General features: G+C 35.9%; 1 protein-coding gene across 1 annotated transcript in view; it reads left to right on the top strand.

Annotated features, from left to right (window-relative positions):
- LOC140153402 (exostosin-1-like) overlaps positions 1–25458 on the top strand; it is a 118345-nt gene extending 92887 nt beyond the window's left edge. The window contains 3 exon segments of the mRNA XM_072176151.1: positions 3509–3598; positions 23713–23873; positions 24891–25458. Coding sequence (XP_072032252.1) covers positions 3509–3598; positions 23713–23873; positions 24891–25281 — 642 coding nt within the window. The 3' untranslated portion in view covers positions 25282–25458.
- The last annotated feature ends 271 nt before the right edge of the window (positions 25459–25729 follow it).

Below are 25729 nucleotides of genomic sequence, written 5' to 3'. Positions count from 1 at the left end.
TATGATTAATATTAAAGCCTGATATTGAAATCTATTCCCATCACAATTTTGGTTATACCCCAAAAAACAGAAGAATATATAATAATGAAGGAAAACACCTGAGGCATGGCCAGATGTAAATAGCCAGGGGAAAACAAGCTTCATTTATTTTTGATTCCAAAAAAACTAAGTTGTTAAAATAATTGGGTCCGTATTGCCATGTGGTTCACAAAAACAAGCGGATAAAAAGAAGCTACCTTTAGGCATAGCCCAAGGAAAAACAAATTTTTTATTTTGTTACTGGGCACAATGCAGAACATGATAAGTAAAAATGAAATAAAGAGCCACTTACCAAGTTCTTACATTCTGCCAACAGTTTGTAGCTTATTATTTCCAACTGGGAAATGTTTAATGTATTTACATAAAAAAATCACAAGATGGATTCAAAACAAAAGCTAGAAAGTAAACTTAAATTGAGGTTGATAAATAGTGGGGGTGTATTTTCTTGCTTCAAGACTCTGTTTACACAGACATCCTGTGACTCTTCCTAAATGGCACTAACGTAGCAAAGCCTGTTTGTAGAATAATCCCGGGGAAAAAAACCTCGAGTGATATTGAACTTTATTCCCATTGGTTTATTTTGTTCGACTTGACCGAATACATTGCCTGGTAATCACTGAAGAGATGAGAAAATGTATCCAGTTTCTAGTATTGATGAGTGGTTGGATTGGCGCCTTGTGAATATTTAATTCACTATTATGTTGTAGTTTAATGGAGAAAGGTAGATGTATGAGAGAAAGAAAAATTAGGAAATAATTTATTTAGCATTGTCGAAACATAAAGGCCTTGAACATTTGCAGATTAATGGTGGCTATACTATAGTCACATCACAAGATAGCAATTTCAATATTGCATGAAATCTGTGCTTGGAATGAGTAGAAGCCATTGACAAATCAATCCTAGTTAAATTTTAATTGTAACCATTAATGCAAATACATTTATATTCAATCAAAAGATGAAATGAATTGAATTAAATATTATTATGGAATTAAGACTTTGTGTTGTGCAATACAATGCTATGCTGGAGAGAGAAACTTTATGATTTAGTTCAATTCATTATTAGTTTTCACGTTGCAATAAGATGCGCTACATTGGATCAATCCATAACGAGTAATAATTGAACAATGCCTCATTTGCTGTAGAAACTCATTCCCGGTAATGCTCTTGTCTTTGCAGTTTGTTAAGAATTTGTATAATAACAGCCGTTAGCAATGGTAATAAAAGAGACATTTAATGGATAGGTTATTTCATCTTGCTTACCAATAGCCCCACAAGGCTATACAGAGTAAACCGGAATGGCGCAAACTTATTAGGTGTAACGACTTAAGCAATCAGTGATCACTCATTCATTAAGTATTTGATGACATTTATGAGGATAGTAGTTCTCTCTGCAAGACTGAACTTTGGAACTGTCTACTGAAGATGTAAGTTGTGTATCAGAAACTAACCTGACAGTAGCTGCAAGTACATTCTTTCCTGTCTATGGTTTCAAAGGTTTAAATGCAAAGTTACTTGAATTCACTTGTTGCACAGATTTATCATAGAATCATCCTGAGATAAATATTACTCATAATTTCAGTGACTTAAAGGGCCATTTCCTCATCCCCACACTTTCTCAAAAGTTGAGATTTTTATACCACTGGAAACCTCTAGTTTCATAATGTTTTATGTACAAAAAATTCTTGCAGATTAATTTGTTTAGCAAAAATATCACCAATTTAAATTACGTTCTGGTATACCAAAGCGAAATTACAACACAGTGGCCTATATGGAGCAGTGTAATACACATAATCATGCTTAAACTCACAAATATGCAAAATCTGAATCAACTGAAATTTTTAGAATAAGAAAATTTCATAAAAAGTGGATGCCAGGATCACAAAATACAAAGGTGGGGTAAAACACTAGAGGACCTTAATATGGAAAGCTTGCAGTTATTGGTGTTTACCGTTGTCTGCTGGAATGATATCATTAGACAAAAAAAAAATAGAAATCTTAATACTAAAATATTCAGTACTCTAGCTTTGAAAGCAAATCAATTAATGCTTAGGGAAAATAAAATTTGTGCCTGCATTTGTAGGATTTTAGGTATAAGTTTGCATTACAGTGTAATTCTGGTAAAAAGGTGATTTTATATAAGTTTAAAAAAGGCTGCTATGTCACCATGTATTGTATATGGCAGCAAATTTCTTTAATAGTATTAAATTTGATAGGCCCAAACTAGGATTGGTGTCATTTGTTATTAGCCCATTGTTTAATTCTGTGATGTAACAAGCTTGTGGCTCATGAAGGATACACTGACATATTGGCATACAAGACTGTCATCAAAAATCACAATATCCAGCTATGATTGATGATGATAAGATCATATATGTATTATATATATACTCATCACGTATAATATTCTTTTCTATGCTTATTTTCTACGCAGTAATTCACGGTTCATAGCCTAATTGGAGATAGAATCCACAGAGATTATTTGTAGTTAACATGTATCCCATGAGATTTGTGGATTTTGATTAGCTCTAGATGGAGTTGAAATAAACTAGTGTGTGCCAAATTCATAAAAAAGTGATCAAAAGATAAATTAAATGTTATCTTGATTTCACGATGGTGTAGTTTGTTTAAGAAAAAGTGCAACTAGCAAAGGTGTGAATATATGGATATACAATGATAAAATCTTATAAATGTTTTATACAAAATGACATTTCCAACATTTTTATGGAGAAGTTTTAGTTGTAGTCGAGAAACAACAAAGTTGCATTATGATTTTATCAGAAAATATTACCTCAAAATGAAATAGCAAACCGTATGAAAAAATGATATAGCAATGTCATCCATAATGTTCTTTTTACGTTGGAAGTACAAGACATACGCTGTGGTGACATTTTCTCCCAAGCGATTTTTTTCTTGCATATCAATGACATAAGAAAGAGGTGTCAACTCAACACTATCCCATTTCTAGAGGGTGCATGGTAAAAATACAAAGTTATTCAAGGTACATTAACCTTATTGTCCGTGAATTTGAGGAGAAGTAATTCTGTTGTTGAATACCATGGGCAAATTGAGTATATCTATTTTATGTCTTCCTCTTTTTTGGCACTCCAGTAAATTGTTATGACAAACCAGACTAATATCAACATTGTTGCTAGGTTAATGTTCATGAGTTGAGTTTAAATCATGGTAATCGGGCTGGAACTTAATCATGGATGCATTATCAGTCTAGTATGGCTCCACATGGAGTTAAAACTTATTCATTTATTCCAGAAGCATACAATGTGTCGATTTTGTAGACTGGGTTGTTTACAAATTGTGTGAGTTGCACAAATTGGCAAGCAAAGGGGTAACAATGATTACTAAAAATGCACAACACCATGTTATTAACTTGTAATATGGAAGTGGTCCCAGAAGAGACCCTTGAGGGATCCCGCACATATCTAATGCATGTCTTGATGTTCTCATTTTACAGAGTGCTGGGAGTAGATTTATGCCATTATCTGTCGTAGAAACTGATGCCATATTGAGCCTTGATGATGATACTATCATAACAACAGAGGAGGTAAGTTGTCATTAGCCTCAAGGTGGCAAATATGCAGGCTATACGCCACATTTGGAAGTCTGAATCAGATCATTTCGCAGCATTTTTTTGAATCACACAACATTATTTTTTAATCCTGCTTAGAGAAACAAGATGCTTGGTCTGGTTCATGCAAAGTGTGCCCTCAGCCTGGAGATCTTTTCTGGTATGGATCTGCTTATTTCAAGGCCAGATCAGACTTTTTCCAGGTGAAGTCAGTGATATCATTGCAAATTTCATTGGTCATATCTCACTTATGTATGGTGGAAATGAAGCCTCATACATGTATATGCACCTGCAAAACAGCTGTCAATGCATTGATGTCACTGACTGCAGGGCTGTAGCAAGCGGTGCAGCCAGGGAGGTCATGGCCGCCCCACTTTTTGAGAAATTTGTTATGTTTTTATTAATATTCTTTATTCATTTTGGCCACCCCACATTTGTGATGGCCATCCCAACCTTTTTTAACCTTGCTATGGCCCTGCCCTGACTGACTCACTAGACCAGAAATACTATACTGACTAATGAACAGACTTGAAAACAAAGCCTAGGTAAGTACCTTCCACCTGTGTCTGAGTTCATTATGGGAGGATATTAGCTGGTTTCCAAGTTCCTGCAGCCTGCGAGTAGCAAGACCTTCTCACACAAAATATTGACTACATTGTCTACATCCTGGAACTTGGATCTGGATCAGCTGAGTTAACTAATGATATAAAATTGGATCAATTGAGCCCATATTTATTGGTTGAGCTATGAGTTTTAAATTATTCAATGAGACATAGTCAAGTCCAATATTTTAACTTATAGCGAGACCAATTAATATTGGACGTAAAGCATCCAACTTTATTATTATTATGTGTTGGATCCAATATTTTCACACACTTGGATTCATCAAAACATAATAATGTAAAACATTGGATTATATAATCTTGATTTGGATTGAAGATCATTTTGTCCATTTCCCACAATGAATACCACCATGATTTTAGAGATGCTGTTGTTGTTTGCTGTCCTGTATGTTACAATACAAGGTAATATGGGTTCATAGCCCTTTAGTAAAGTTATTATGTTTTGATGAATCCAAGTGTGTAAAAATATTGGATCCAACACATAATAATGATAAAATGGGATGCTTTATGACAAATAAATATGGGCTCAATCGATCCAATTTTATATCGGAAGTGTTTGTAACTTAACGCCACTGGACATGTATGATGATTATGACATAACTTTTATCTTAGTGCTATGAACTATGGGATATGGGGTGTCTATAGGAACACCCCACACTTGGAACTAAGATTTGTGTTTTCTAATCTGTGTATTTATTTCTGTAGTTCATGAACTTCATGTTATCATAAGCATTGTACAGAATTCATAACCTATGAATATAAGCGATGTGTTTAGTCCAATTTCCTATAACTTTTAAATATGCAAATGCAGGTTATTGAAAAGTATAATGATCATGTCTCATGACGTACTATGCATAAGTACACTTTACAATGACTGTGTTGTGTAATGTGTTATACATGTATGTATTTTCAAACAATTACGTCAGTGGGTGCTGGCCGTTGTATTTGGACATCGCTTGATTGTGTGCTAGTTTGATTGGTCGCTTGCAGTATTTCCTTAATCAGCTATTTTATTTTTTACAGGGAAAATGAAAGATAAAGTTAAAATTGTATTTTGTCTTCAAAGTTAAAAGAAGAAAACCATGAAATATTATTTCTCAGTCACAAAATGTTTAGATATTTCACAATACCCTCAAAACAACTGATGCACAGTAATTAACCTCTAATTAGTTCCTACATTCTTACGTTTCTACTGTCAATTCATATTTATTCTTTCAGTTTTTTGTTTTATATGTGTCTATGTTCATTAAGTATTCGTGGATAGCTAGATAGGAAATGTGTAATTCAGTCAATGCTTCTTACAAGAATTCATTAAACTACTTGTTGTGATAGCATTAATAAGAAACTGTATGATGCTGCTCTTTGAGGTTCACACTTGAAATGTAATAGTACACTGGAATAAATTTAATAGAAACTATGAAAATAACCTGCAACAGTTCCACTCTACACAGGCCTGTACGCAGGGGGGGGGGGTGCCGGGGGGTGCGGCCGTCCCCTCCCCCCAAATTCACAATAGTTTACAAAAAGTCACAAATATTACAATTTGGTTTACAGGTTTTAACGCTTTTTTTGGTCAAAAAAGTCCAAATTTTGGGAATTTTTTCCACTTTTCACAAAATCATCCCCCCTTGAAAAAAGTCCACTTTTTGAAAATCAGCACCCCAATAAAAAAATCCTGTGTATGGGCCTGACTCTACATTATTCTTGTATAAGAAATATAAGAGATGACATATTGATAACCTGCAGAAAATTTGAAAACATAAATTTTTTTAAATGCATCTAATGATTAACCTGCTTTTAACCTTCCATTTCTATAATGTGATAAAAGCAACCTGTTTACTAGGCTGACATTCTTTTGTCTCGTGGGCAGCGTCTCATTGTCACCCTCGAAGATTCCATCACTTATCTAATAAGTATGCTCTGACGTCGCGGTAATTGCTAAACTGCCCTTCTGCATCTTACACAGCTTGTGGATGCGCACAATTAGCTATGTACTGGTATAATGGCCAGGTGTAAACCAGATCAATGAGTGGTCTTGCTTGCATCCAGTGCAAATATCTTACATTTCCTCATTTCCTTTTGCAGTGCAGTAAAAGCAAAAAGCATAGGAAGCGGGGCCAAATAGTACCACACGTAATCAATAATCATAGATCGGTGTGGCCTATTTTCAGCTGCTTTATGATGGCATAAATGGTTTACTTTGCATAAAGGCTGGTTCTATTGGCAGTCCGGTTGGCCGCCTGGCAGTACTCTTGTGTATTTTGGATGCTATGTGGTGGTGTGTCGGAATGCTATCTCAAATAGCATCCCAAGTACTGCAGACGATTTGTTTATTTTCTGAGAAGATGAAATTTCATACATTTTGCAAATGAAAGCAGAATCACTAGTGGTGTCATTATTTCTTTTCAAGTAAAGGATTCAAGTCTCACAGGTTTAACAAAATCATCTTAAAAACTACTTTTAGCCAGGATATAAAAACATTTAGCTGTGTAATGCATAGTGGTGGTGATTGACTATGTTTCCAATTTCATGGCAGCAACTACAGCAAGGGTTGCTCAGTTCAAAAGAATAGAGGACATCGGGGTTAAAACAATTGTTGTAAACTTACAATGATGATGTTCTTATACAACTGCAATACAGACCGCAAAAGAATTAAAACACCAGTTATTTTCACCCCTGTATATCCTAAACAAAGACAGATACATGTATGTCATAATTTTTAGCTCGGACTTAAGACCTCATTCGTTTAAATCGGTCAAGAAATAACGACACAATGATCTAAAATCCTAAGGAAGATGCAAATTCAGAAGTTGTAGAATGCTACATTGGATGCTCTATTGATGTGTACATGAAGTGTTCTTGAACAAGAGAATTAGTGCTGTGCTTTCCATTGATTAGAACATTCAAATGCAACTTTTAATTTTGTTCCTTTCTTTGGTTTTAGATCACTGTTTCAATTGTCAACTGATTTCAACAATTGAGGTCTTTAATCAGAGCTATTACAGGTATTGGCTGCTGGTTTTTATTTTGGACATATTTGTCTTTGTTTAGGATATATAAGGGTAAACATAACTGGTACTTTAATTCTTTTGATGCCTGCATTTTGTAATACCATATCATTGCATCAATACAAATTTCTTCATGGCTTTTATCTGTATGTTTAAAATATAAATGTTGTATTCAGTTAGGAGTAGCGGTGTTTTAGTGATATATATTTTGAAAAGATTTTGCAGCTGACAGCAGCATTTTTGATGGTTTGCTATTGATTATGTGATGATATTTCTCCCATAAAAACCTGACCCTCAAGTAACAAACTCCTTACAAATGAGTACAGCACAGAGATAAATGCAGAAATAGGAGGATATATAAATTCACCAACCATCCAATTCTGTTTTCTCCCTCACATGTATTGCATTACAAGGCAGGCAGAATTTAGCAGTTAGGCACATCTCCTTGGGCCTCACAAATTAAATCGTACACAAGGATGGCTGGAGAATTTTACGGGGGAAACGGACAACAGTGTGGTTTTCTCACGCAGTGGACAGGTTTGCGCATATTATAGCACTGAAAGTGTGGTCATTTGGTAGGGGTTAGGAGGGGGAAACACAAGAAAATCATGTCTTTGTATAAGTACTCAGCTTATCAGCTGCATCATGTGACTATTGATTGCTGCAATATCTAGAGGGATAACATTTCTCTACTCAATGAGGAATTGTGCTCACTGTAAGAGCGAGAAAATTTACCTTTAGAACATCTTTAATGATATAAGGGAGTATCTTGCGGCATGTTGTAGTAGTGAGTATGTGGTTATGACTGGGCTGACTCGTAAAAGTAAGCAGGAAACATGCTGGATATGGGGTTATTTTCAAGGTGGGGTAATTTTACTAACTTTCTTGACTAGTGATGGAATTCAAAAAGTAGCTTCAGGCCAGATATGTTTTAATTGAATTTTGCATCACGCTCTCTTCTGTGTGCACGGGTTGTGCAGAGAAGGGCTTAAGAGACGCTGATGTGAAGTTGAAAAACTATATGAACGATACGGGCATTGTATGCTGTTTGGTATTCAATGCTATGCATTTAGATAAGACATTAAGTTAATAATTCTAGACAAAACATCTCCAGCCAGACATAGACAGACATATGACAATTGTAATACATATATAGCTCTTGGGAAGGTAAAATAACCATGACCTCTAAACATGCTCTTGGTATCATCAGTAGTTTTGACAAGCTAAATTGGAAGTTTCGCTTTCAATATAAGTAGAATTGAAATGTAATAGAAACTATGAGTTTTCATATATGACCTTGTCATACAGATATACATCTTCTTTAATACAAGTCATCTCAAGTATATATCACTGTCTCCATCTGTTTTTCTCTAAACAAGTTAAGGAAATCACATTAGTTGCGAGTTAATAGCGATAAACCGAAGCTAATCCAAGCTGCATCACCCAAGACGAGAGCTAGTTAATGTAGGCAAACTTCTCAGCATGTAACTTGTCAATTGGTAAATTGAGGCTGTTTGGATCAGTTTTCTATTTGTGTAAGCTTAAATTTTGTAGGAGCAATTCAATAGACAATCCATCCAAGTAGGACGGCTATGGATATGCCCTTCCCATGTCGTGAGGTATGAAAATGGCATAGTAAGACTACTACCTAAGTGTAAATTGACAGTCTTAATGTGATTAGCAATTTTAAAGAAACAAAGAAGAAACCCTTTATTAAGGTTATTATAGGACATTTATATGTGGCACCTCAAACACCGCCTGGAATATATTGTCACAGCATCACGCTTGTATGCAAATCTAAGATGTTATCGCCTCTGAAATTAGCCGTTGGATGCGATAGCGATATCAAAATTACCTTTATGCCAATGCTGAGCATAGTAATGTAACTTGTACACTCAACTGCATATGTTGGGCAAATAGATAATTTAGTATACAATTTACGAAACAGGTCAAGTGTTACGGAGTGTGAAATTGGTTTGAACATGTGATATTTCAGCACAGCAAAGTAATAAAAGTAATATATGCTTGTATAAATCTTTGTGCCTAGACTTGCATCTAAGCAGCATCAGTTATAGTACATAAAGCACCCACCCACATACATACATAAATGTTTCCATTATTTCATGTTTTCAAACAAATTCTGAGGATATGGTTTGTGATGTTAGAAAATATACATAAAATGCAAGCTTGAATTGGTGATAACAAAATTATAAAAATGTTAATTAATAGTCGGAAGTAGAAAAACAGGTTAAATTGGTCAAGTAGCCAGTTAACACTGTCATAGGTCAGTGGCCTTAGGGCCATGCTGTAATGACAGAAACGTGATTTAGACAGATTTGAGAGGATGCGCGGTCAATTAAGAGATAATTGATAAGTGGTCAATAAAATATCTTCCTCCTCTAAGAGACAAGTGCTTGAGATTGACTAACAGACAACAGCTCAGCAAGTGTCCATAGTATCGCAAGTCATGCAGTTGGCTAGGCTATGTAGGTGAGATTCATATACTCAGGGATATGATATACTGTACATCAATTGGGAAATTAAGTTTCTTATGGATTAGCAGGAAAAAATGGCATTTAGTTATATTGATTTGATAAATGAATCTGGATACTTAGATATTCCAGTGAGGGGGTAAAGTAGGGATGCGATACACGCCTGTATGATAAAGAAGTGATCGACAAGGAAAAGGACAAGTCATAATGAATCAAAGTCAAGCTACACCCTTGTACACACCCTCCCCACACACACACACCCCTGCTAACACTGACAGTCTAATATCGTGTCTGTGCACACTTGCACATTCACTCCTCTGTTTCAGTGCCTCTTGATTTCATCTTTCCTATACCTCTAGCACAATATAGTATGAGTTAAGACACATCACCAGGTGTGCATGCATCCTAACTTAATTCCTGAAACGTGTGATACAAATGTGCAACATTAATTTACCACAATATAGTCACAGCAAATCATGTTCAGCATTAATATAAGCTTTGGACTAAATGTAGCGGATATTGTCAAGATTAATAAGCAATATGTTTAATTTGTATGTCTAAATTAGAAATGTTACTAGAGGATGCAGTGCAGTAAACAATATAAAGACACTTGTATGTCAATATTATATGACGAGTCAATGATAAGACCTGTATGGATGCTTTGAAGCGCCACTAGGGTCTGTCATGATACAGTTCCTTAACCCTAACATGTCCCATGCTTTTTTGCTATCAGACAAAATGACATGCACAAGATCATCAACCGGTGGCCACACAGGAGTTTCACTGGCCCGGCCAGTGATTCCTTGTGTATATATGACTATATATACGCACTGGTTTTGGTAAATATAAAATTTGACAGTGATGTTGGGACGCATAGTAAACACACACATATATAATGTCATTCATGGTAACCAGGGTTTTAATTTACACAACCTGTTTGTATCAGTTACAATATACTGCTCCCGGAATTCATTAACTATTTTAATCAGGTTGGTCTCTGTAGATTAACCAGTTTAAACCATGTGACAGTTTGGAGAGGCAATGAGTCATGCCCACTTGCTCAGTAGTAAAACATGGCCCAACCAACCCAGGAACAGGCCCCGGAACAGGCTAAGGCGCCGTAAACATGCTTGCCTGGCTGGCTAAATATTCCCAATATTGCCCATATAAATGTGTTTATACATATGGATTAATAACCCCTAGCTAGTATTTATACCCGGAGTCCTAGATTATTCCGTCTCTTGTAGATTATTCCGTGTAAGTAATTAGTCGCCGCCGAGCTGCATTAACAGATTTAAGTGGTCAAGGAGGACATATGCTGATGTTAGGTTAATGCTGGTTTGGACCAGTCGTTGCGCTAAGGTGTATGCAATGCAATGTCAATAATAGAGATGTGAAAGTGCATCACACTCAGTTCAACCTATGATTATTCAGGAGCCTCTTTCTTTTTATAAATGTTCATAGGGAATTCAAAGGATATCTGTTATCTGAAATATTGAACCACGAACACAGTATCTCATCATTTGGGAGACATAGAAACCCCATCCCCACAGCCACCACAGGAAAGCATTGCCTCTTGAGGCATTTCCCTATGAATATTATTAACAATCTTGATCTAGATAGCTGCTGTGACAAACGATTGCTTCATCTAATTCTTCAAAATGGTTAAAAGCATAGAAATATGTTATAAAAGGCAATATCAATTAAGTATGGAGAGTGATGAGGGCATTTCATGATTATTAAACTCAAATAATGCATAAATGCTTTCACACTAAAATGGTGCATTGAGAATTTGAGAGCCTCATGAGGCAATGTCTTCATATGGATTGTTGAAAGCATGGCAATTGAACTTAGAGTGCGTATAAAATGTACGAGTGCATTCCACTGTAAAATGGGAGTAGTTTATGCACTAAGCAGTAAGTAAGTATTACTCAACAATTAGAGCAGCATATCATCATACTTCATCAGTTTCTTAAATGTATGTTCATAGTAAAGTAATATACTTGTCTGCTTCTTCAGAAGTGGGAAATGCAGAATCGAAAGTAAGGCTTTTTTAATATTGACAGACATTCATGTGGAAGTCAAGTCATAATATTGAACCCAAATAGGAAGTGGACTTTTTATATTTCAATACATTTCCTGTATTTCTATAATGAGGTTTGACAAGCCGGTGTAGTATTCATCAAGACCATATTGGATTGTGGTTGTGATAATGGGGATGGATTCCAGTCTGGGGGTGTGGACACACTGTGAAATTCATGATCAGTGTTAACCAGATGGAAGGGCAGGTATGTTAAGACAAATTGACTAGAGAAGGTGGCCATTCCGACCCGGCATTCCGGTACCTTCTAAGAAAATGAATCAGACTATCAGTACCATAACCATGGGCAAGTGAGTTTGTCTTCAATATATAACCATCTCTTCCAACTTTTCAAAACAGCAAAATCTTCAAATCAGGCCATTTTGGGGTATTTTGGGTGATAAGAAGCCCTCAGCGCATAGGTAGTGTATCATCCTGTGTATTCATCTCACTTAAAATTGGTTGGGGCTCTTTCTTTGCTTTGAATATGAGCATTTTGTTAGTAGATTTCCCTGAAACCAACAGATGCGGATCTTATGTCTTAGTGATGTATAGCACAAGGATTGTACTGTGTGTCATATGACATTCAGCATTTATGAATGTGCTGTGTGTCATATGATGTGTAGCATGCGGATTGTGATGTGTGTCATTGTTTTATTTTAGGGAAGGGAGAGCTCATGCGGGATTAATATGTAAGTTCTTTTGATGAATTAGATTCCTGCTAGTCTTAAAATCCATGCTCTACACCAAAATTGAGGCACATCAGAAATTCTATGTATTATAAAGGAGACCTGTCTACCATGGCTAAAGGGTACATGTAGCATTATAGAGTTAACCAAGATTCTGTTAACGAATTGGGGCTCTGCAAGCAAAGTAATGTTCTTTTATGATGTAATGGGTAATGAGGCAATAACGCTTCACACGGAAGGGTGAATAACCAAGCTTGAATATGGTAAGCACAACAGATACACGGCAGGTGCAGTGGGCATACCTTTACTAAGGTAGTATAGAGCATCCAAAGCATAAGATTTTGAACATCCACATACATAGTTCTGAACACCTAAGATGCAATTTCAAGTTGTCATTTTGATCTTTAAAGCATCAGATGATTTGATTTAATAAAGAAATGTTGTTTTTCCGATTTCCCCCTGGCTTTAACATAAAATTGGGACAGTGTGGACTGTTTGTGGTGTGTGTGCATTTATAAAACGTGTAGAATGGGGATCTTTCGTAACATACTTGTATACAAAATGCATAGTCACATACTGCTTCTTTCTATTACATTAAATACAAATGCATTTTTTTTCTAAATTTCAGTTTACACAGTTCTTTCATATAAAATTTTTGATTACTACAAATACTAGTATACATGCAATTTAAATAATAGATATGTGATCAATCTCATCAAGATTTGGTTGGAACAATTAAAAGTAATCGATCTCAATCCCAAAGAATTTTGAACAAATTGTTCAAGAAACTTTTGCACATGAAGGTTACAAATATTGCAGACAAATGTAATAACCGGGTCCCGGGACCCGGGTAATAATGTAAGCAGACTTGAAAGAAACTCCTTGTATTAGAATTGGTACAAATTGAGAAATGCAACTAGGTGAAGGATATGGAATATTATGTGTGCACACAAAACATGATGTGTACCAAATTATTTATACCATGTGTGTTATGATGATGACTTTATAATGCAGGGCCGTAGCAAGGTTGCAAAATGTGGGGCGGCCATCATAAATGTGGGGCGGCCAAAATACAAATATATGCCCAAATTGAAATAAAGAAAAACATAACAAATTTCTCAAAAAGTGGGGCGGCCATGGCATGCCCGGCCGCCCCGCTTGCTACGGCCCTGTTATAATGTGAATAATTGATGAGGTTTTAATGTCATGAATGAATACTGTAGGCTCTCTCTTGGAAACGGGGCTGTTCTTGTGGTTCAGTGTAGATCTAAATGAACTGGAATAGTGCACATTTAGGCATAGACCAATCCTACATGTAGGCTACATTGTACAATATATAATGCAGTAAATACAAAATATTAAATTTGATAGTCGTTTTAAAAAAGGTACAAAACAATTAAATGATACATGTATAGAAACAAGTGAATTATGGATTGAAAGGATAAACAATCTGAAAAAATGGTCTTTGTGCAAAATTGTTAACATTGTGGTCTTTTGGTATATTAATTAAGCGAAAAAAGAAGAATAATGTGGCACATTTACAAACATGTAGGCCTATATATATGTGTACCCCAAGATGTGGTAGTAGTACCCCATACCCCACCCAAGGGAAAATGTAAACTGAACATGAACCAATACTTGCATCCAAACTGTGTTTCTTTGCAAGCTTAAAACCCAAGTGAGTTAAACACCCTTTCTTTGTGTAGCCCCTTCTCGCCCTCTCTCTTGTGAATCCATACATCATGTGTGCAATAGCCGCCATGCCCCGCTTGGGGAACATGAATGCTCTATCATACTTTACTGGCACAATTAAATAACAGTTCTTTTTTCAATATCATCCATCAATTACACAAACATCTGTCAAGATAGCAGGATGGGACAAAAATCTATATCAAATTTTATGGAAAGTTTGGCAGATGACTTAATACTTTTCATATGGTTACATGAATGGTTTTTAATAAGCTTCAGACATACTAGAGACTCTTCAACTTGGTTGAATCAAAATCCATGGTAATAGATTACAGTCATAGATCGACATATTGTGCTTCAAACTTTACACATAACAAAAAATACCAACTTAGCCATTTATTTATTCTTTCTTTATCCAGGGTAACCTCTTCAGTATCTTGTACTGATCTCCAAGAAGGCCCTGCACTTAATTACAAAATATACAATACTTAATAAATAACATATCAAAACAAAGCTTATACTTTCTAATACAGAAATAATGCAAACAAGGAAAACATTTTAAGAAGACATGTTTAAATAGAACATTGAGCAAATACATTTTTAAACATATGAAGGTTCATTGACTCGTAATTACTTCGTACATCAGATGCAAGTGTGTTCCATGCCTTGGCACCTCTATAATGAAAAGTATGCTTACCCTGATTATTGCTCCAAAGTGGAACAATAAGGGTTTTAGAACTTTGACTTCGTGTACATTTACCATGCATAGACTCTGTAAAAGAAAATTGGGAACTCAGATAATTTGGAGCAAGACCTTTCAGATATTTAAAAACTACAATGAGGAGATGGTTTTCCCATCTTTTATCAAGTTTTAACCAATTCAGAGAATACATTAAATCAACTATAGGAGTTCTAATGTCGGCATTGAGCAGAATTCTAGCAAGTCTATTGTGAAGTATCTGGAGAGAGTTGGATAAATCAGCATTACAGTTTGACCATACAGTACTACAATAGTCAAAATGGGGCATTACAAGTGCATTGGCAAGCATATTTAAAGTTTTAGGAGGAAGATAATATTTTACTCTACTAATAATACCAATACGCTTGGAGATATTATTTGATACAAAGGTTACATGATCATTCCAACTTAATTTTGGGTCAAGTACAACACCCAAATACTTAAATGTTTCAACCTTTTCAATAACATTATTTGCATAACATTATTTACATCGCCATGTTTGCGTGCTGCTCAGTGCTCATAGAGGGCAAATAGTGTAGGCCTACCTCCAGATAAATTTGCTATGGTTGTTTGCGTTCTGCGTGTAATGTGTTGCTCCAAAAGCTCACGCTAAGTGCTAAGTGCACACAAAAGCAAATTGCACATTATCATTTGATTTCAGTCTTTTGCCGAAAAATACTGTAGGTACACTATTTGGCCTCGATGAACGACAAACCATAATGGCGGATTTACCATGAAATTACAGATGGTACAAATGTGAATCGGTACTCTTTGGTCATGATCTTTTTGGTAAAAATAGAGCATTTCACTTATGGTTATGCATGGAGGTTTCTCTAGTACTACCTCCATACTCTATACAGATGGTTAGATATGCTTTACAACTATCAGGCTGGGGCTGTTATCGGCCAATCTAAGTTGAGATATTATTAGTAAATATGCGTAGCCATAATTGGATGAAGTGTTAAATCCAGATGACTGATCAGAATATGATCAAGATTAGAGATGATTATTTATCATCTGGATGTAGATAGAATTTCCAGGTGTTTACTTGGACATGATGGCTGGCGTGTAATTTTTGATCTCAAATTTTGATCCCTTGTGTGAGATACTGTAAAAGTATAATTTGTAGAATATTTATTTTCATGTTTTTCGCACTCAACACATCTACTATGTGAATATGTTTTGTGGCTGTGCATGCGAATCCCCTCTCCAGGAAGTTAAATTAATGATCTATTTCATTGGCCTTATTAATGAAAGATCACATGTCATGTGATGAAATAAAAATATCAAGCTGTCATGTTTTGAACCTACAACACAATGACATTTCCTACTGAATATGTTTGTTGTTGTGTTTGTTTGTTTGTTTGTTTGTTTGTGATTACCAAGTGCTGTAAAAAGTGCAATAGCCCATAGTTCAATATGTTTTCCAAGAAACTGTTTGGTTTGCAGTTTGCTGAAGTTTTAAATAACACTGGGCCATCTGGAAGTGTGCACAGCAGTACACACAAAATGCAAACTCAAAAATATGTAACACCATATGCTTGCAACTTTGCAAGAGGACAAATCGTAGTTCAGTCACTGACAGTTAGACAGACAAGCCGTTCCAGCTCTTGTGACATCGCTGTTTCCACCATCTTCTCAGCTAATTTGCTGAGGATTTGGAGGCTATTCCTGTAGAATTATTATGGAACCTGTGCTCCCATAGCATTTGTAATATTGAGGGATCAAGAAGCTTAGGCTTGTAGCTAGATTGCCATAAATTGTGTCAAACCTGGCCTATGGGTGACTGGAAGTCAGCCAGTCAAGCCTTACCCATCCCTACCCCTCTGGCATAACATTTTATATGCTGGACATATCAGGGATGATGATTGTGAAGCAATTTATTTCAAAACAAGTGGAAAAACAAAAATAAATAGATGAAATTGAAATGATTTTAACATCGGCTGACATCCTTGTTTGAGCGGCAAGGCCACTTGTGTTTAAGGTCTGGACAGACAAGATGGAAAATGTTCGGTGTACGTCATTTCGTTGTTTTTCTTGACGTTCTGTTCATTTTTATTAGAATTCTTCTGTGGTTTATAAGACAGCTGATAGTAATATGACTTGACAAATACAACATAAAACATTAAATCCAAATGCATTCATACCTTTCCCACCTTGTTATTGTCACACAATCGTCTCACATATAATTGGACGTGCCAAGGATGCTTTCCGGGGATGCTTTAGGATAGGGTCGTGGCCATAGCTCTTACTAGCGCTATATGGACAATGTTGAGATGTTTATTTTGAAGGGTACTTTTGTCTTTGTAAACACTAGCAAATGAGAACACACACAAGAAATCACTGTACAACGGTGGGTGAATAGGAACCATGAACGTCCACAGTTTCTAGATGGTGTTTCTAAATGCAAAGCACAATAAGAAAGCATATTAGCTATTTATAAATAATCGCAGTTGCTGGGTAGAGGGAATCTGCACTTGGATTGTAAAAACTTATCCACATCCACGGTAAGGTCAAAAATCTGAATGTCAATGGTTGGCTGTAAAAACATTTATTGTGTGTGTCGGGTCGTCGTTTGCCAGTGCTTACATGTAGGGTGTGTCTTGGGGTGTGTGTGTGTGGGGGGAGGGGAGGATTTGGCATGAGTCACATTTAGAATTGGACTTTAATCCCCACCACACCCCAAAATGGACTTTTAAGATGCTTTTGAACATTTCACTTTGGAGAGTGGACTTTATGCCATGTGAATTCTTTTGCTAAATTGTGTCAGACCTTTGGGAGGTTTGTCTACATTTTATGCATTCATAACATAGGTTCCACACTTATAAAAGTCCTTATTTTACTTCAACAACATGAAGATATCATATTTACTTGAAATTTTAATTGAAGTGGTAGCACTGCACTTGTAAGGCATGTTGAAACCATTGCAAATTTGAACATGAAAATAGGTCAGCCATGAGCCAGTCATGTTTACTTCATGTCTCATCCAATTACACCAGACCAGCGCTGCAAATATTTCTTTGATTTCAATTGTCATGTCCATTCTGCTCCAACGTTATTGTGTGTGAATGTGCTGTTACCAAGATGCAAATAATAAAGAGGAGATGAAAAGTGGCATATAGGGCTGCGGACACATTGGCAATTCATGAAGATACAATAGCAATTTGACTGAGATGTATCATTTTACCAAAGTATAGGTCAAATATGAATTACATTGTATCTAGGTGTAGATTATATCGTGTATTACATGTGATATAAGTAATGCTGTGACTAGCAACACAGTCTTAGATCCGTATGCACAAAACAAGTTGGACCAGGTCTAACTTAATAAGGACCTAGTCTAACTATGGATGTTAGACTTAAGGAAGAATCCCTTCAATCTTTTCTTTTCATCTTTTACTCCTAGCAAAGTCCAAAAATTAATCTGCACCCATCTGATATTAAGCTACATGTATTTGCCCTTAACAGGATTTACAACAATATATAGAGTAAGGTATGAAAATACCAAAAAGGTTCCTTCTCTGTATATAAGGCTAATCTCTATAGTTAGACCAGGTCTAAAGTAAGACCAGGTCTTAAGTTAGACCTGGTCTAACCTGTTTTGTGCATATATATGAACCTTATTGGTTTAATACTGACAGAGAAATGGTGATCAATTGTAAGCAATACAAGTCCATAGTAAACTGTCAAGCAAAATCAATTTTTTACTCTGTTTTGTTAACATTAGGCATGTTCAAACGGTCATAGTATTCTTCAAGATTGGTGTACTCGAGAATTTACCCAAGTCAAACCCTGACTGTGTATCTACCCGATTCCGTTGAATATTGGAATTCTTGAGTTTTTCAAAACCTGATGACATCAGCTTTGGAATTACAACCGAAAGCTTACTGTGACCTACGTAGTGGCACGCCAAATTGAATCATTTTTAGATAAATGGAAATAATGCCATAATACAGCGCAAGTTTTCCATAGGTGTGCCAATAACTTTTGATGAGCATTGTAGTACTAGTTACACTGCGTAGTGCTGCATAAATGTTAGAACATTTCAGACATTGCCCCTTTAATGCAAATCGGATTATAGAAAGGCACCGTAATATCATCAGTATACTACAGCATACATGTAGTTGTATAGTGCATAGCAAGCAGCATTGTAACAAACTACTAGTACTATATAATGTATTATAGTTGGAAAATTTTCGAGAGAAATGACATTCACTTTGTATTTTGCGGTTGTGTGTGTTGTATCAATATTCACATTAAACATTTATGATATGATGTATATTGTGCAAGATTATTTATGATTATATTGTGAGTTTCACCACACATATATTAACCGGCTTTCTTCATCTTCCATATCTCACCCACCATCTTATCATCTCATCATTGCAATATAAGCAGTCCTGTTTGGATCTGCCAAAGGTTTGCAATTTATTGTCTCATCTCTAGCGAATTGCAGCATATTGGAACTCTGCTTATCTACATATGTTTCTCAGTGTGCTTGCTCCGTTTAAATATAAATAGTTGAGATAATTTGAAAATTAGAAGCTTGGAATTCAAGACAGATATTCAGGGAGAGAGAAAAAGGGTGTGCGGTTTACACATCTGCAACTCAAAATGCACTTAGTCCTACAGTTTGGACTCTGTTTCCAGTGTGGTTAATGTACTTTCCATTTCAGGGCAGACATATTTGGAGTAATGCATCTTCATCAATTCACAACTTTAGAAATTAATCAAATGTACGGTAATTGGGCCCATTTAAACCTTAGAAAGTCATGATTTCCCCTAATTAAGCATCAAGAAATTGTAATAGTACATTTGCTGTAATTATTGCTATCAAATATGAAATCATTTGTTTCAGTGAATGTTTTCAGTGTTGAATGATAGAAACATATTTGACTTGTTTGGGTAGCTATACCTCCAAATTATTTTCCCTAACAACTGACTCATTTCGCTGCATCGTATCAGAATAAAATTCTTTAAAAAACAAAAGGTTTGATATAATCATGGTATAGGACTAGTGCAGTGTTTAGATGCAGCAGTCTCATTGTCTAATTGGGTTATATGGGTGTGACTGATTTTGTTAAGCACTCAGGAGAGTTGAAAAGAACACCTGATAGCTAGCGTTATTGTTTTGAGAAAATACAAGTGTTTTTCAAAGCTTTTTAATAATCCCAAAGTACTAGAGTAGGTTTGCATTTCAGAGCATTTATACAGGAGCATTGAGTTTTGTAGATCTTAGGAAATTCACATGAATCAATTATTAATACAAAATTAAATATTTATGAACAGAAACCGAATACTTGCCTAATATTTAACTTAAAAATGATGTATTTTCTAGCAAAGTTAGTCTTACTACAAGACTTTAGTGCACCTCGCATTACCGCACTTTCACATTCACCCGTATTTTAATCCCGTCACCTTCATCGGGTCGTTTCTACTGCGCTGTAAATGCAGAGTAACAATTCACTACCCACATATTTTAGTGGGAAAGCCGGAAGTCCAGCAAATAGTTTTCGTGACCTTTCAAGGTCAGATTTTGAATGCTCACACAGTATTATAATAGGCTAACTTCCGGTATCACCCGCAAAATCGTCACCCGAACTTTTTCTACTGCGAACGTTACCGCGTATTCACCACTATTAACCAACTCAATAGGTGGTTGACGGATTCACTCGCATTACGGCGCATTCACCTTCACCCGATCTGTTTCTGCTGGGGCCGTTACCGCGTATTCCTTGCATCACCCCAAATTCACTCGAATTCACCCGCAACCGTTTGCTCAGTAGAAACACGCTATTAGAAATATTATTTGCAATTGCATTGCGCTATTCCAGTTGAAATCCATACACCCCTGTCTGGAAGACATGACCTTAATCTCCCACATGGGGGGGGTAGTTTTGGAATGGAGTCACTCATTCAGGTGAACCCCATTTGAAATTCACACTCCCTGTCTGGAAGATTCAAGTCATGTCTTCCATAGGGGGTGTGTGGATTTCAACTGGTATTGTTTTTTTACTCTCCTTATAATCAGCAGGTGTCTACTGACTTCCAGGTGAAAATCAGTATTATTTTGTATTATTACATTGAAATATATCGCTTAAGTTTATCAGTGATCTCTTTTGAAATATATGCAGTTCACATTCAAAGTTGTGCAAGGGGTAAATATATCCCCTTTTCAGGCATCTGATTTCTGATCCCGATGTATAGTATATCAAAAACCTACCTGCACCTTGAGTCTATCATAGATATGAACACTGGATAGTACAATCAACACCTATCCATATTCACTGTTGATATCTGTCTTACTGACATATGAAATATTAATACACTACACACTATACTACACACCAGACATGCTGCCTATTAAAGATTCAAGGCATTATTTTGTATTCATGGAACATGGGGGAAGAGTAGATCTCTGTTTGTGAAGGTACATATGTACCTGCTAACTTGAACCTTCTATCAACAGTATGCTACAATAATATTTCTGAGAAGGGTAAAAAAAACCCTGTTCTTCAGCCCTGGGTCTTAGGCCTGACCAACCCAGATTTTCGTGTTGGGATTTTATTTTTTTTAAATAATTTGCTATTAAATGTGAAATCAGCCAGTTTTGGCTAAAAGTAGATTTAGTTTGATTGAAAAGGCTGGAAAATCGGCTGTTTTGGGCATATTTTTTTTGGACTGAAAACAATGTGAGGGAAAAATTGGTACACCTGGGATTTGACTCCTCTAACACCTTGCATGCCAAGCAGAAGATCACTGACCAACCGGTAGCAACAGGGATTTCGCTGGCCTGGCCAGCAATTTCGTTATAATATTAATATATTATGTGCTTTTTTCTTGTAATCTATAATAATTAGAGTGTGGGTGTTGTTTGGTGACAGGTCTTAAAATGAAAATTTCACACTGAATCCATTACCTTTTTATGCTAAGCCTCTTTTTTAATTAAGCCATTTCTATTCATATGGCAAACACCAGCAGAAATCCAGACCATTTTTTGTGGTATGCATCACAAATTCAAAAATATGTTAATGAACCCACAAACGAGTTGTACTTTTCACGTGTTCACAAGAGTGTCGCAGCTAATCAGTCGAGCATGGTTTATAGGATGATCATAAGCAAAATTTCACACATTTGCGCTTCATTGATCAGTGTGTCGGCCCCAACTAGACGACAGGGACGAAAGGTGTCTCTTATTGAATTACATGACTTGGCTAGATCTACTGACCTAAATCCACAGCAAACAGTCTGGCTGAGTGAGAGAAAAAGAGAGAGTGAGAGAGATATAGAGAGAAAGACCTTATTGCTTTCTGTCTCTTTGCTATTCTGAGTACTATGGGGAACAAATGTCAAGGGATGACAAGACTTGTGTTCAATAAGCTACAAGTTCAGACTGTTTATGAAATAGTAGTGAAAATAGATGTGATTCAAGTTAATTACTTTAAAACTATAAACAAGTCAAAATTAAGGTAGACTTGATGAACTTTTAAGTGCACTTTTGAGCTCCGGGAGCTATATTGCATAACAGTTCATAAAAGAAAAGACTTCATTTTTTTTTGTAATTTGTTGTTTGTATTGTTCTAATGATGTAAAATGTTAGTAAAACAATGTTGGAAATTGACTCAGATTATTGGCGCTCTGTGTATTATTAAAAATGCTTATTTCAGGATTCTGCGAAGTTGAACTTGAAAACTTGCAATGTAAACCTTTCCATGCTCCTTTAAAAAGAGACCCAGCTGTAAGAATAACAATATATTATTGATCGAGGACAACCACTGGCCATAGCACAGGTTATTGGCCATGCATTCCTATCTTGACTTTTTTCCACTTGGTCACATCACACCACACTGGCATTGAAGCAGTCATAGACGTGCTGTCGTCTTTATCCCACGGCACGCACCTAGCCATCTTGAACTAAATACCAATGATATCAAAATTGACAAGTGCAGAACGAAAACAAGTAAAAATCAATTAGTTACAAATGATTGATTAACCGATAACATTGGTCGTCTTTATTGTTAGGAGACTTAAATGTTTTTTGGCCTCTATTGTGTCACCCACTCTCATTAATATACTTGAGATAGGTATTTTGATATAATTATTTTTTGTGTGAATCAATGACTTTGGTTTTGACACCTTTTGTAATGATAGACAGGAACATACCATTGTCATTGTTACAAGCCACATAATAAAAGAAATTCTGTTCCACTACATGGATTATGTGTAATGCAAAATTGATTGAACTTTAAACATACCAGTGCATTGAGTGGAAGGTTGATGTACCTGTCCATCTAGGTGCTTGGGCTGTTTTTACAGTCATGCTTTGGCAATAACCTCCATCCCGACCTAGTCAGGCCCCTACATATTTGCGATTTGTTCTGTATTCATTATGTGATAAAGATTTAGGGGAGTAGGTCGAGATTCCTGCCATACTTTCTACCCGGATTTCTACCAGTTTTTCATGTTTATGTTCAAGGAAGCAAGCTTGTTTTACAACATGTTTCCTTTGGTTCTGTATTAATAATTAACTTGACCTCATATCTTCTTACATCTTGTATGGTGTACCTACAAAGAGAAAAAGAATGTGTTATATTGGTTGATGTTATTCTATGTGCATTTTTGTCTTAACAAATATTTAAAAAAAAGAATAAACGCATTGTTTTACGAACTCATTGTTTTTAGAATAATGCCTGGTTCATTAACAAAACTTACAAGTTGTTATTTAATATACTCATTTTCTTCTTCTTTTTTCTTTTCATTTCTTTGACAGGTTGAGTTTGCCTTCCATGTGTGGCAGTCTTACCCAGACCGTATAGTAGGCTACCCAGCTAGAACACACTACTGGGATGAAAGTAAATCAACATGGGGTTACTCCTCCAAATGGACCAATGAGTATTCAATTGTGCTCACAGGTGCTGCCTTCTATCACAGGTAATTGTCCACAGTCTTGATTAGGGGGGGAAATGGTCAATTAATGATACCCAGAATTAATTACAGTCATGTTTGCAATTCATCGGCTTCATTCCATTGTGACGTAACATGATTTAATTGCCACAAAATGAATTTGTGTTGGGGACACCACTCATGATACGAGGGGCGGTCAATTAGTTTGAAGAACAAGGTAGTTTACTTTGACGCAGGATAATGAATTTGGCCTCATTTGAAAGGTTGTTTCTTCACAACATTAATGTAACTATAGTGGATTTTTGCAATTACTCTATATGGACAGGACACGCTGCAGAGAGTAAGCCTACTCCTTAAATTCAAAGGTAGTACCAAAAGTGAACACAGGGTCATCATGTTTTTTTGTTCTGAAAGACTGTGAGGAGAACTCAAATGAAATTGATCAATATACAGTTGAAGTCAACTGCAGCAAAATGGTCCTTCGATTTTAAGGATGGAATAAGCATCCTTGAAAATCATCCAAGGTCCAAAAGACCTGCTGACCTCACCACTAATGACATGCATGCTGGTACAAAGGCATTGATAGTGAATAAAAATCAGAAAAGAAAGGTGAGATAGCCACAATATATGATATCTCTGATGAAAGTGTTTTCAACATGAATCAATAAACATTAGGGTATTCCAGATTCTTGTAGATTGGGATATTATAATCTTCATGTACACAATTTATACTATTTGGCAGAATCAGATCCACATCTGCTATATACTTCCATTCAGTGGAAGCACCTGGATCTCCCTTAAGAAGATCATCACTTAGTCACTATTATGCAAGGTCTTCATCAATGATATTTGAGAGTCAAAGAGAGTCATTATGGCTGATCATTTGCCAAATTAAAGTACAACAATTTTGATGGCAAAATTGAGCACGCCATCAAGTCAGGAAGGTTAGTACCAGGCAGGAATGGGACTGTATAAGCTTTAAATATTATAGAAGTAACTCAACCATTAACAATTTTCTCGCTATTTTTCTGCTGTTTATTTCAGATACTACCACCATTTGTACAGTAATTATGTACCCTTGTCTGCCCGTGAGTATGTGGACGATGTCAACAATTGTGAAGATATTCTATTTAACTTTGTAGTCGCTCACATAACCCACCTACCGCCAATAAAAGTCACCCAAAAGAAACAGTACAAAGATGTTGCACTTGGACTGGCTAGTGTGAACACCCCTGCTGGACAGTGGACTAGTCCTTCGGATTTCAACAGTCGGCAACTATGCATGAACATCTTCGTCAACGCATTTGGGTACATGCCTCTGGTGCGTTCACAGATGCGATTAGACCCTATGCTATACACAGATCCTGTGTCGATTCTAAGAAAACGTTATCCAAAAATGGAGCAGTTTGTAGCTGATATCAAGCCAAAGACATGACGAACAATTTCCTTTTAGGTATATTTTGTAGAAATCATGATAGCATATTTAGTTATTTTTTTAAATTATCAAGGTGTGTTTGTGGTCCATTTGTTGCATTATGTTTACTGGCAAAAGTTTGAGATTTGCCCTATTAAATGTAAGTTATCAAAGAAAAATAATATTTTACATTTTTGTCACAGTTCACCTGAATAAAAATATGATTGTACAATACAATGTGGAAAAAATACTAAAAAAATAATCAAATGATAAAAAATTAATAAGATCTATTCTTACTACAATATTATGTAACACTATTCTGTGATGAATATGTACAGGGTGTTTCTGAAAGATTGGTACCAGAACTATACTAGAAATTTCAATTGAATGAACACAGCCTGACATAGCGAGATGTTTTTTCGCATACACTGCGCAAATTATGTACGCTGGCATGTGCGAATGCGTCTGT

Source organism: Amphiura filiformis, chromosome 5 (genome assembly GCF_039555335.1).
Source record: "Amphiura filiformis chromosome 5, Afil_fr2py, whole genome shotgun sequence".
Taxonomy (NCBI): Eukaryota; Metazoa; Echinodermata; class Ophiuroidea; order Amphilepidida; family Amphiuridae; genus Amphiura; species Amphiura filiformis.
Note: the sequence above shows the minus strand (reverse complement) of the source record. Positions and strands in the feature narration are given on the sequence as shown.